Below are 14,127 nucleotides of genomic sequence, written 5' to 3'. Positions count from 1 at the left end.
AGCGTGCAACTGCTGTAAAAAAATGTCCAACTTCAGTTAAACATCAACCGCAGTAATAAAATATCATAATGACAAAAATCTGGTTTTATTACAAATATCATCACACTCACGAAGTTTTTGGTATTTTGTGATGATTTAAGGTTCTCTTTGTTTTTTTTTTTTTTGATTGAAATGATTTAAGGTTCTCTCTCCTAAAAAAACATATAAGCAGCAGCCGGGTAAAAAAATATCCGGTCGGCTCAACCTTGACCACCTATTGGATCGGTAGCCAAGGAGTCCATATAATCTCTTCACACTGTTTGGCCCAAAACCAACTCTTATTTGTCGTCTCCCGGACAGCGCAATCTTCTTTCTTGCTACTTTTTTTCCTTCATCTCCTCTCTCTCTCTTGATCGAAAGCGACGCCCGCATCCTTCTCCTTCCCTCCACCATCCCCTTCTCGCACCGCCGGTGCCCATTCTCTTGTCGTCGAAGGTAGATGCCTCTTTCCATCTCTCCATCTTTGACCTTTCTATGCTTTTACTACCCTCGCTATCTATCGGTCTCGCTCTAGGGTTTTGCTCTCAGATAGGTTTCTTTGTCGCGTAAAGTTGTTCCTTGGAAAGATTTTGCCGCCTTTTTGCTCGTTTCTTGTTTGATCGGAGTTTTAGAATCGATAATTCTTTACTATTTATAAGATCTGGGAGCAACAAAGGATGAATCTTTACTTCTTCCATTCTATGAGTCTTGAATGCCAAACTGGTTTTGAATCAAGAAATTGGAAATAAAAAAATCTATTTTGAGAGAACAAAGTAGGAATAGTAATCGATCGTTAGAACAACTTTTAGGAGCAGCTTGCCTCACACGACTTTTTTGATGCTTGTTGCGCCCAACACTAGCATCTTTAGCAATATCTCTCGTTTGCTTTCCTCGTTCTTAGATTCATATAGCAACAGTGAGATAGCATAGTGTGTAGTATTATTCTTATTCTCTAGATTTTTTTTTGTTCTTGATATGTGTCCTTTTTCAAAACAGTCAACTGTAATCAATCAGGATGTGCATGTTCTTTTTCAGTTGCAATGCCGGTTTGGTAAAGCTCAGGAGGTCCATTAACAAAAGATTGAGTGGTGGAGTGTATTGAGGTGGTTTGATTACCCACGAAGAGTTTGGAGGTCTGTGGCAAAGTCTGGTTGGGTCTGTATGGAGGAACCCTAAGAAATCTTGAAGGTTGAGTGAAGGTTTGAAAGCACTTTCACAAAGCCTCTGAAATTAGAACCTAATATAGCCAAGAAAGAGTGGGGGATGGATTAGAACTTGTAGTGGAGGTTTTTCTGGTCCTAATATTTGTATGGAACATCAATTTTCGTTCATGTAGTTTCTTTTTCCCCCTTTCTTGGGGTATAACTATCATATAGTTTAATAAAAACTAAACCTCATAGCTAAAAAGAAAAAGCAAAAGGAGGGTTCTACTTTTCAATACAACTAAAGGATAAATAAGAATACATATAGCTGATCACTGTTAAAGGGATAGGCCTGTCAGTCGTACAGCCTCTGCATATTACACAAAAATGATTCTGATTAAAGAAAATATTCATTTGTTAATTTTTATGTTGTTTTATCCAGTTATAGAAGTTTCATGTATGGCTATGTCACCTCTTTTTCATGACATCTTGTATGAAGCAAGTTCCAATTTTGCTTCATATTATGCTCATGTCTAATCTTCTTGTACTATTATTATTACTTTTCAGATTGGGAGAATTGTCCAAAACCGGAAACCCTTCAGACACTCAACTAGAATGAGAAGTTGTTGCATCTGGAATTGAGTCTTCTGCGAATATTCTTTTTAGCACAATGTCGGGGTTGCTTAATGTAATTCCTTTACTCTAAATTTTGCTCTAACAATGCATGTTACGAACTATCAAAATCTGTGGTTCTTTGTTTGGCTCAGAAATAGAACCCTAACAAGGCTCTTGGCCAGTAAAATTGTTTACATTCCTTAGATTTACTGCTTCTCCATAATTATTTATCATTTTACAGTCAGTTGATTTGTTGTCTTATTGTTGTAGCTGCATTTTTGTCTGTTTTTACATTGTTGAAACCCAAAATTTGCTTGTTGTTGCTTAGGTACTTGATGACTTGTCATGTTGTAGTGGTTCCAGGCGATGATAATTTTATGAGTAGGGGAGAACTTCTTAGATATGATAGTCTGTGAGAGGTTGTCTTTTATCAAGTATAGAGGAAGTGTAATTTAGTTGCCACTCTATTGAATAGGGGTGTTTTTATACTTCTTTTGGTTCTTGTATATGCATACACATGCATAGGGTCTTGTTTTGGTTAACCATACAGATGAAACCTCTGGTTGCAGTCAACACTTAATGGTTCAACATCAAATCTTCCAGACTCGACTGGCAGGCCTTTCACATCTTCATTTTCAGCTCAAGCTGCAACAACTCCAGGTTTTCATCACTCTGGTGCGGAGATTCTTATGCACTTGTCTTTCTCTAACAAAATAAATATGAATTTTTCACAATAACAAAATTGCTAACATTTAGGTGGTCTGCAAGGGCTGCACAACATTCACGGAAGCTTTAACATTCCAAACATGCCAAGCTCACTTGCATCCAGGAATGTGGCAATGAGTGGTGTCCCATCAAGTGGTGTTCAGCAACCAGGTGGAAACATATCTGGTGGACGATTCACATCAAACAGTATTCCAGTTGCTTTGTCTCAGGTTTGTATATTAAAATCCTTTTTATCTAGACTAATACCCTGTTGCTTCATCATGAAATATGAAAATATCATACATTGTTTGTTTTTTTACCGAATGTTTGCTTGTTTATGCTTTGTTTTATCCTTTGCCTACCTTCAAATCCTTATCCATGTATTCTCATTTTATTGTGCAGATTTCACATGGTTCTGGGGTAAGCAGTAGAGGGGCCATTAATGTTGTAGGAAGCCCTGCATTTAGTAGTAGTATGAGTGGAGTTGGTGGTTCAATACCTGGGATTTCCTCGAGCTCTGCTACTGCTGGCAACCGTAGTTCTGTTCCTGGGTTGGGCGTATCTCCAATTTTGGGGAATGTAGGTCCTCGAATAACAAGCTCAATGGGGAACATGGTTGGTGGAGGAAGCATGGGAAGAAGCATAAGCTCTGGAGGATTGTCTGTTCCTGGCCTCGCTTCTCGTGTAAATTTAGCTGCTAATAGTGGAGCAGGGAACCTTAATGTACAGGGACCAAACAGGCTGATGGGCGGCATGCTTCAACAAGGTTACTCTATTAAATCCCCTAGAGATCTCTAACTCATAATTTTAGAGGATAGTGTTACGATCATTTTAGTCCGCTTTTGCCTTCATATTTTTCATTTCCATGAATAATTTCATGATTCATATTGAAGCTAGGCTCAGGTTTATGCAGCATTGGGGACATGTTTCTGTCAGGACAATAGATACAATAAATATTTTGTCTCTGTCATCTCCGTTTAGGCTATTGTCATTTGTGTGCAAACAAGATTGTGATTGTTATATTGATAAATTTGTATAGTGAATCTTGATGACATCCTGTCATATTTCTTCCCAGGCCATTTGGAAGCATTAGGAAGGCTCAAAAGTCTTGTATTGAGCCATTATGTTCTTTCTAGATTTCTTTGGACCAGATATATAACATTTTCTTGGGGCTTTTTGTTTGTCATATAGGAATCTTTAATCCCAACTCCTAGCAAACTTGACATGCATCGGTATTTTAATACTGTTGTACATACATACATGCATACATATGCACATACATACATACGCACATACATGCACACACACATACGTACGTACACACATACATGCATATGCACATTCATACATATATACATATACGTACATATATATTATCTGGAGTTGGTTTAAATTTTATTCTCTATTTGATTTCATGCGGCATAACTAGATATCTACCTGTATCCAGTAAACTTTGTTAGATAAATTCTCCATGGATCAGTAACATTTTTAGTCTTTTGCAACCAGCTCAGTGGGCACTATAATTGATTTTCAAACATTTGCAATATTGATTGGGAAAGTAGTTTATTCTTTTCTTTTGTTAACAATAGGCATCATTGTCAGGTTAGTCTCAAAAGGAGTTTCGTCTTTTCTTGATGCAACAAGGGTTTTTTAGAATTCAGGTCAAATCACATTTATCAACTGGTTTGATCTGATTTTTCTCTGAAAACGTTGGCATTAGATGGAAATTTGTATACTGAAAGTACCCTTGATTTTTTTTTAATATTTTTTATTTTTTTGGGAGATCTAAGGCTGAGTTATGAGGTATCAAAATATTCAATTCATCTTTAAACTATAAATAAACAACTGGTAGTGATGGTTTTTTTTTTTTTCCTTTTCTTTTGGGGTTGGGTTGGGGGGGCATGGGTGGTAACTTCTATGTTACAAGTTTCTTCTTTTGTAATTACAACTATTACCAACTGCCAAGCCTCTGACTAGTGATTACTCGTGTCTCATGGGTTGTATTAAAAAATGGCTTCTCAACTTTGCAGTGTCTCCTCTCTTGGAGGCTAGGACTAGTTTATTGCTGAGGACATTCTTCTCCATTGTGGGGTATGAAATGCTTCTAGAGATTATCTCTGCTTCAATTTTTTTGTCTGATGGATCTCTGTCTCTTTCCTAAAGAGGTGCTTGATGAGAGAATTACATGGACAACTTTTAGGAGTTCTTTTGGCTTTCTCAAATTAATTATATTATCACCATGGAGCTTTTTATGGAATAATAGTAGAACGTGGTTGTGCATGTCCTGGGTGATTCTTGTCCTGGTTATCAGATTTTCTTATATTCTGGATATTTTGTTACTTTTACATTTCATCATCCATATTACATCATGGAGAAAATTTTCTTAATATGAAATTAACCGTCATTGGAAATTAAAGTTTTAGTGGAAGCTGCTCACATCTTTGACATTCATAACTCAAACCTTGAATATGGTACTTTGGTGGTCCTTACCCAAAAGTCTATATGAAATATTTTCAGCTGGATTATAAATGCATATAAATGCATGAAAAATTTGGAATGCTGAACTACTGAACATAGAAATAACTGTGAAATAAAATTTCATCCTTGAAGAAATGAAGAGGCAATATTGGTGAATATCTCTCTTGACTATCTTTAATGAGTACTTTGGCTGGCAGGATGATGGTGGTGGAGTCATGAATTATGATGAAAATGATGAGTTGGTAGTTGTTGGATTTGACTCGGTAAAGAGATAAAACTATCATCACGTATGAAGTTGATTTTAGATGCTACATTGAAGGTCTATAAGAAAAGAGCTTGATTATTGCATGAATTTGTTATCCTCAGTTGGATAAGAGGTTTTGCCATTCCTTTTAGAAAATTGATGACCAGATTTGTCACCCCTAAGTTGGATGAAGCTGTGTTCGTTTCATTTGTGCCAAGAGGGTTGTTTCATGGGGGCAGTTATAATCTGTATGACAGTCAACAATAGAACTGATTTTTTTTTTAAGCTAGTTCTGCATTTTCTCTCGCTTTTTGCAGAAACGAAGTGTGATGTCATCAATAGTATCAAGTAAATTCTGCCATGATATGCCACAATTAGATCAACACCCCTTTTTCACTTCCAGTTTGTTAAAACATCTGCCAACATAATAAAATATGACTCTGGTCATTATGTGAAAGCTATGTCTGATGGAATGGATTATGGAATGAAATGATTCAAAACCTTATATGTTTTAGGATGCCATGCCACTGTTATTGCCCATGGACAGAATGGTTGCAGTGAGAAGCTTATGGTTTAATATCTTTTTTGATGGTATAGTAGCTGTCTGGATGTTTGCTATCTGGATTTTTACAATATCAGAGATCACATTTCAGATTATTTGTTACATCTGGTATGTGGAAGTCTTGAAATTTCAGGATCAAGCCCATCAATTCGATTGCATTATAATGCATCTGAAGTCTAATCACTAACTTTTTCTGCAATTTGAATATGTATAATATACTTGCAGTTTATATTAATGGTTGCATCTCACAAAAATTCTCTTCTTTTCCCATATTGATAATTCCATTATTTAGAGGGTTTGTTGTGTTTGTGGTGGGTTATTGGGTCTTGAACCAACTTCAGTTCATATCATTTTGATAGTTGGTCCGAGAACTACCTATGTAAGAAAACTGCATACCCATTTTCCTTTTTGATGCCATTTCCCCCTAATGCATGCTGTTAGTTTGAACACTTCGCTTTTAAATATACATTTTGGATTCTACGAACTTCTGAATCTTTTGGGAATGACTTGTATTTGATAGCTACTGCCCTTGTCGACTATGTTAGTTTGTTTCTCAAGTATGGTCTCTGAGGTTGTGTAGCATGTGTTTGTGAATCAGCAGCACCTCAAATGCTTGGTATGCTTGGGAACTCTTATCCTACTTCTGGAGGACCATTATTGCAGAGTCAAATACAAGGAGGGAATAATGCATTAAGCTCTATGGGGATGTTGAATGATGTCAACTCCAATGATAGTTCTCCCTTTGATATGAATGATTTTCCTCAATTGACCGGGAGACCAAGTTCAGCTGGAGGCCCACAAGGACAATTGGGTATATAAGAGATTTGTGATTCAATTTTTCAGAGCTTTAGCATGCAATAAAATGCCAGCTGATCTCCAAATTTGTAGGTTCAATGCGCAAGCAAGGAGTTGGTGTTAACTCCATTGTCCAACAAACCCAGGAATTTAGCATCCAAAATGAAGATTTTCCAGCTTTGCCTGGATTTAAAGGTGTTTTAGTTATAGTTCATTTAAACTTTGCTTTATTTTCTTTGAAATATTACCTTATCTTATATTTGCTTGCTGATCATTATCAATTTTATGTTCTAGTTTGATAATGAAGACCAGATATTGTTTTACATTGGTGTTATCAAGAACATTCTGCAACTTATGCGCCTAGTGTTTACTTCTTTTTTTTTTTTCCTTATTTATGTTTGTTGTAATTTGGTTTTGATTTGTTTTCAAGAAAAATGCCCAATACACGTTGAATCATGAAACTTACATGTACTATTGGCACTTGTTGAAGAATAAGCCGGGGAAAAATATCTATGTTATCATGTTTCTTGGAAGTCAAGGATTTTTTTTAAGTAAAAACACACTTAAGATTTTGTTATTGCTATCGTTATATACTAATCTAATAGGAAGATTCAGATGATGATGAATGTCCTGATTGTTTCAAAATTTTTCTGTGATTCTATAATGTTTCTGTGCAAGACCTACTGGAAAAAAATGGCTAAATTCAGCCACAATCATGGGATATATTAAATATTTCTGTACAAAACTATAATTGGGAAATAGAGCAATAGATTTTATGACTCTAATCGGGTCACTGAAGTTATGAGTGGCTTTGGAGATTATGGCCTATAACTGTGATAGAATATAAACTGTCAATTTTGATAATTTATTTATTTATTTGGGTGCCATTCTGGGCTGTGGGGGGATGAGGAAAGATCCTCCAGAAAAGTCATCAGGCTCACAAAGAGCTTAAGTATGAAGTGGAGATGGCCTAAAATAGCATCAATCAGGACAAAGCCTTAGGTTGCAGTGGCTTCTTTGCTAGCTTTTACCACAATATGTGGACAGTGGTATGTCAAAAGGACATGGATATTGCAAGTATTTGAATCACGCAACTCTAAAAACACTTTCTAGTTTCTACTGCTTGGGCACTTAATGTATATTTTTTTTAATAAATTTAGTATAAATATTATAATTAATTTTTGCTATGAATGCGATCTAGTCATTCTTCGCTATTTTTGTGATTTTTATGTACAGATTGTCTGCTTCAAACCAAGGATTTGGTTCCCAGTGCGCCCTGTTGGTTGTGTACTGTTCCAATGAGAGAATGGTATCTAGGATGCACCCGAGACAATGGTTCTCTCATGAACTGGGATATCCCAACCATCTCAGTTGTTGCCAGTGGGATGGATCCGGATGGTTGCATCTGGATGCTTGTGTCAGCTTTTGGCATCCTAGGACTTTTTCTTTTAAGACCATCTTATGACTTTTTATTTATTTATTTTTTAAATCACCTCATTGTTGATGTTAATGGTCCATTGGTCTGTTCCAAACCCCGATACCATACTGACCCAGGACAAAACCTGGGCAGATACTGGCACCAGCACTGATGTTCCAATGGCCTATTGGGTTCTTAACATACATCTCATATGGTTGTGCTGCACTGTGGTCATAGATCTCTTTTACTTCATGATGAAATGTAAATTACATTCGAGGTAATGTTTCTGAATATTGTAATAAAGGTGTATAGGAGCTTACAATGACAAAGGGTCGATATTTGATTGAGGAGTAAATTATGAGACCTGATATGATCCTGTAAGCCAATTTGGCCTGATTGCATCAAAGATCATGTAACCGGCACTTTTTCAGTAACCTTCTGTTGGCTTATCTGGTGACGGAGAAACAGAGGACCTCTGATATGAAAAATAAATTCAAAGAGGTCATTGTTAAGGAGGAGATCAAAATTTGAAAGTTTTGGTAGAGTCAATTCCATAAACCTCTTAATAGGGCTGGAGTGGCCTTCTTTTTCCTCGTTTTTTTGACTTTCTACCACTGCTTTTTGTAGTTCTTTTTCCTTGTGATCTGCTTGTCTATTATGCTTGTCTGGTACAGCTGCTTTACCTTCCTTGAGGTTTAATAGTTTCATGCGTCTTTGGATCCCTGTAGGAGATGAAGGAAAGGCTTCATTTTCTCCTTCATGTACTCTTTTTTCCATATAAACACCAGTCCGTGCTCTGGTCTTTCCTCAAAAGAGAAACGAGGTTTATACGAGCTCAAGCAATTTCACTTGAGTTTGCCTCAAGCTTGTTTAACCAAGCATGATCTGAGGCCCGAGATCAACATGTGATGAGTCTAAGATCAAGACAAGGCAACTAGATCCGCATATGTAACCAGTTACAGCTAATATTTGATGTGTATATTGCATTTTGGCTCGAACCAGTTTGTTCGTAAGTAGCTTATAAGCTTTAGCTCTGACAATTCACTTCCCTCACTTTTTTCAGTGGGTGGCTGGTAATTCCAGCTTGGACAAATATAAGTTTGAAGATTCTGTCCAGCTTTCTATCCCATAAACTTATTTTTATTGGTAGTATTTGAGTGCATAAAATACCTTGGGAAATGATAAATCTTAGCAAGGATATATTGCATTACTCGCACGTGTCAGATGCCTCTAAGAGATGCATAAACCTGACCACTTTGTACGCCCTTGTATGCTAACAGTATCTTGACTGATTTTTTCTAGTGGGAAGTAAGCATGTCGTGAATGTGCAAAGATGATCTTTGACTTGCCTAGACAAATCTAGCATTCTATGCCATGCTAAAAACGCATGCCATCTGTTAGATTTATGCCCTAAATATGTCTATTTTCACTTTTTTGAAGAATCAAACATACAAAATAATATGGACTATATCTTTTCAAATAAAAAACATAGATAAGAAACATGAAAGAGATTCGAATCTTGAGATAGATGCAATTTCTTGCTTGGTGCAACTAATCAATCTTAAGTGGGTGCATCTGCATCCATGTGCAGTCTGAGAACATACTGCCGTATCGTGCTTTTGTTGCTGCCTATTGCTGTAATGCATTACAAGACTGGACGATTCACATGCAGTCATAGGGTCTTATTAATACAAACCTCCTGTATCATGCTGTGGGCTATGCTGAAATCCTATGTAAGCAGTGCTCCACCGTTTATTCTAGCAGAATAGTGTATAAGTTCTTTGTTCCATCATGGACTGTTTTTTATGAGTTTGGGTTATTTTACCATGCTTTCCATAATCAATTTATAGCAATATTCAGCAAAATTTCTTTGGAACTAGTTGAGTAGCAGCAGTTTCTGTCACTTCAATCATGTCAGAAAACATCAGACACTATTTTTAATTGTTCCTGTTTATCTGCTAATTATTATGTATACCAAAATCTATCTAAGATTATCTCTGTCCTTCAGTTGTATAATATGGCTTTTTTCTGCTTTGCCCTTTTTAATCTAGTTTTGACTCTTGTATAGGTGGCAGCTCAGATTATTCTGTCGATTTGCATCAGAAGGAACAACTTCAAGAGAATGTTCCTATGATGCAGTCACCGCACTTCAGTGTGAGTTGAAGCCTTTATGTGAAATAACGATATAATTTCATGTTGTTGTTGTGCCTTTTCATTTTCCTAGATTGAACATTGTGTTGGTGCAATATCTTGCAGATGGCAAGATCTTCTGGATTTAGCTTAGGAGGGACTTACCCATCCAACCGTCAGCAACAACAGCAGCACGCTGCAGCAGTCAGCAGTGCTGGGGTTACATATTCACCTGGAAACAATCAAGATCTTATCCATCTACATGGATCTGATTTATTTCCATCTTCTCATGGAACCTATCACTCCCAGGTATATTATTCCATCTAACTCCTTAATGCTGCAGGACGATCAACTAACCTGTGTGTATCCTGTGGTCCATCTTATAATATTAATCGGAAGCTCCTCTTCTCAACTTCTCTTTATAGATGCAAAATAGTGGACCACCTAGCATTGGATTGAGATCATTAAGCTCTACAAATGCAGCTTCTGGCATGGGAGCATATGAGCAGATCATTCAGCAATATCAACACCCACATAATCAATCTCCATTTCGACTGCAGCAGATGTCTGCTGTTAATCAATCATACAGAGATCAGAGTTTGAAGTCCATGCAAGGGATACAAACTGCTCCTGATCGGTTTGGCTTACTTGGTTTGTTAAGCGTTATTAGGATGAACGATCCAGACCTGACATCTCTTGCTTTAGGAATTGACTTGACCACTTTGGGGTTGAATTTGAACTCATCAGATAATCTTCATAAGACATTTGGATCTCCATGGTCTGATGAGCCGGCCAGAGGAGAGCCTGAGTATTGCATTCCATCTTGTTATTATGCCAAACAGCCACCTCCACTACAGGTAACGTTTTTATCTTTTGAAATCTCTGAGATAAACTCTATCTCTATTTATATGGCTGTACTAAATCTAACGTTGTGGATGTAGCAAGGATATTTTTCACGGTTTAATGTGTTGACACTGTTTTACATCTTTTACAGGTATGTTTCTATGATGAATTCACTTTTTGGTTAGTTTCTGTATTGCTTGCAACTGTTGTTTAATTATCTGTGCTTCTACTTTTCTTGCAGCATGCCAAAAGATGAAGCTCAGCTTTATGCTGCTTCTGAACTGTAAGCTTCCTCTTTACCTGTCCATCTTCCCCCTTTTTGCTCTTTCAGTTGCCAGAATTGGCAGCTTGCTGTTAGTCTGATTTCTAATGTTACATTACCAAACTGGATGATTTTTATTCATTTCTATTATTCTGGATTCTCCAGTTAGCCAAGTAACGTAAGAAAACCTCTCTTAGGCCCCTTGTTATGTATAAAGTCTTAGATATGCAGATATTTGCTTGGGTACCTAATCCCAACTGCAACCTGCTGCTTTTGTCCTGAAGCACCTGTCCCATTTTGATTTGCTATTTGTCTTGGAAAAATGTAATGATTGGCTTTGTTTTCATGCAATTTCTTTCCGGTATGAATTGTGGGGATCCTTTGGTGATAAAATAAGTTTTTCCAATGTGGCATAAACAACCTCTTATTCAAATGCTTTTGCAGATGCTCACGGGGATGGTTCTACCACAAAGAGCACCAATTATGGTTCACAAGAGCAAACGTGGAGCCTCTGGTCAAGACTCAGACATATGAAAGGGGAACCTATGTCTGTTTCGATCCAAACACATGGGAAACTAGAACTAAGGTATGATTATGAACCTCTTTTATTTCTTTTTATTTATTTGTTCTTTGGTATTAACATGTCAGATGCGTTGGCCATCGACTGCAGGAAAATTTTGTTCTCCAATATGAGGCAGTGGATAAGAAGCCAACTCTCCCTTCTGCACGCCCTTAACATAAGCCAATCTGTCTTTGATGTAAAAGGCCCAGCATGTGTCATTAATTCTAGAAATAAACTTGATCCAATCTATTCTTCATTCTCTTTAAAGCTGAGCTTTTTTTCCAATTGAGTTGGTAGGTGATTTCTGTCAGCCTCGGCATCCCTAAATTGACCCAATAGTTCATTAGAAATTTTTCATTCTGCATTTGTCTCTTTTCTTTTAAGAATATCCTGTCATGTGATTTTCTCGTTAAGATGCAGACTTTTGTCATTCATAGCTTAACTTATATAACTTCATTAAAAGCATAGGAGTCGGACACAAGATCAGCATCTAAGGGCCCGCATTTAAGCGGGAAGATTGTGGCTTACATTGCGTCTAGGTAGTATTCACCACCACGCAAGCACCTGGGTTTAGCATTTCACAAAATTACGGGACCTTAAAATGGTCATTATATAAGAAATGTTTTGAAAATCACCTCTTCAGAAATTTTTTTGGGGGCACATCCATAAGTGTTTTTGAGTAAAATATCTGGTGTTTTTGTTCTGTATTTCGTTTATCTGCCCTATGTCATTAGTACATGTGGTAAATGTAAAGAATTCCCAGCACTCGCTATAGGAGTGGCAGAACAGGCACGAAAAGAGAAGCGAAAGAACAAAGAAGTTATAAAAAAATCTTGTGCCATTTGGAAGTGTTTTCGCGGTAGGTCTTTTATTCAGCTCTCTTTGTTATTTAACTCCAATGGCCGCGGTTTATTTTTGGCATGGAGGGTGGTTACTTTTTAGCACATTTTAAGATATTTTCCTGTGCAATCTTTTATAAGGTGACCAGAATGCCCAGCTCCAGTCTTTGTTATTTAATTCCAATGGTCGCTATATTTTGGCATGGGAGTCATGCACGCATCGTCGGTTATTTTTTGTTCAAGTAGTTAGAAATAAGCGAGACAGTGGATGGGGTTAGTGTTGGATCTGGTAAACCTGATCCATGCCCAATATCGGGTCGATAGCTTGATTTATGCTCATCCATGGTTCATCCATTTGACATTGATCTAAAATAGTCTGTAAGATTTCAATCCTCAATAAATTTATGCCAGCCTATCAAATGCGTAATTTTAAAAATAATTTAAATGTTCAATGTGAGGAAAAATGATAATTGTTACGAAAAATGATTATTGTTACATAAGTTCTTATTCAAGATCATGGCTCGATCTAGTTTTTAAGTATTAAAATTCAAATGGAACTTTTCTTAAGGCCCGAATTGGGTTAAAAGGTTTGAGTCATACCGAACCATTTAAAATTCTTGTCAAAAGATTAGATCCATATCCCATACGAACTAAAAAGCTTCTGATTGGGGTCAAATTTTGCTGCCCCTTCTTAGATGGTGCCTCGGACGCTTGGCCGACCGGTTCTTATGATGACCATTGCTTCGGATAAATCAAAGCCAAGGGTCTCAACAGGAGGATGGGTAAGGACTTGGTGTAAATCCATGTGGTTGGAGACTACAAACTCAGATGCATTTAGGCGCTCGGCACCCAAACACGACTAATTTTGAATTGCAATTAGAAAAATACAGCAAGAACAACCAATGTCTTAGGCGTCTTCCTAAAATAACAGATCATATCTTTCTTTCCTTTGTCGCTTCATGAATAAAGCATGAATCCGCAACAAATGTTATAGATAGTGTTTGGTTGCAGAATAGATTTTTATTGTTGGAGTAGACTTGCTCTGCGGAATTGAAATTTTTTGGTGTTTGCCTGGATGGACGAGTACAAGAAATGGGGGTAAATCTTGTTGAAATTTAACGCTAATTTGGATTTTATCACTTTTCTATGAGTGTTCGGATTTGATTAGCCAAAGCAGAAATTAGGAGGGGATAAGCTTCCACTCTTCTATCATATAAGTACCGATGATGGAATTGAGTTATGAATTGCGGGTCCGCTTTTGGCTCTTGTGCTTTACTAACCGTTCCGCTTCATCATTTTAGAGGGATATCCTCCCACTTATTCTCCATCTGAATATGCTCTTAATGACCAGATATTGGTATACAAAAAATGATATCATCTGTAATTGTTGGAATAGCGATTTCATGTCTTCTCGACGATCCCACAAAACCCCGCAAAAAAAAAAAAAGAAAAAAAAAAAGAAAAAAAAAAAAGGAAAAAAAGGGAAGAAGAAAGGAAAAAAGAAAAAAAAGGAGG

The 14,127-nt window shown here is 37.0% G+C and overlaps 1 protein-coding gene and 1 non-coding gene across 6 annotated transcripts; one reads left to right on the top strand and one right to left on the bottom strand.

Annotated features, from left to right (window-relative positions):
• Nucleotides 1–330: 330 nt before the first annotated feature.
• LOC140858071 (probable NOT transcription complex subunit VIP2) lies at nucleotides 331–12,040 on the top strand. 5 transcript variants are annotated; one of them, XM_073257534.1, is made up of 14 exons: nucleotides 331–474; nucleotides 1,728–1,848; nucleotides 2,345–2,450; nucleotides 2,544–2,710; nucleotides 2,883–3,246; nucleotides 6,366–6,575; nucleotides 6,653–6,754; nucleotides 10,045–10,130; nucleotides 10,233–10,415; nucleotides 10,532–10,963; nucleotides 11,048–11,100; nucleotides 11,191–11,232; nucleotides 11,656–11,797; nucleotides 11,882–12,040. In XM_073257534.1, the coding sequence occupies exons 2-14, from the start codon at nucleotides 1,831–1,833 to the stop codon at nucleotides 11,945–11,947; spliced, it is 1,971 nt and encodes a 656-aa protein (XP_073113635.1). In that variant the 5' UTR covers nucleotides 331–474; nucleotides 1,728–1,830; the 3' UTR covers nucleotides 11,948–12,040. The 5 variants fall into 5 exon arrangements, with proteins under 5 accessions (XP_073113635.1, XP_073113634.1, XP_073113633.1 ...); XM_073257533.1 differs by having other exon boundaries at nucleotides 6,363–6,575; XM_073257532.1 differs by having other exon boundaries at nucleotides 2,532–2,710.
• LOC114914286 (small nucleolar RNA snoR35) lies at nucleotides 2,373–2,450 on the bottom strand. The gene has a single exon (XR_003801071.1). It is a non-coding gene; the product is annotated as a small nucleolar RNA snoR35 (small nucleolar RNA).
• Nucleotides 12,041–14,127: the final 2,087 nt, after the last annotated feature.

Source organism: Elaeis guineensis, chromosome 5, assembly GCF_000442705.2.
Source record: "Elaeis guineensis isolate ETL-2024a chromosome 5, EG11, whole genome shotgun sequence".
NCBI classification, from domain to species: Eukaryota; Viridiplantae; Streptophyta; class Magnoliopsida; order Arecales; family Arecaceae; genus Elaeis; species Elaeis guineensis.
This window is presented reverse-complemented; position numbering and strand designations above follow the sequence as displayed.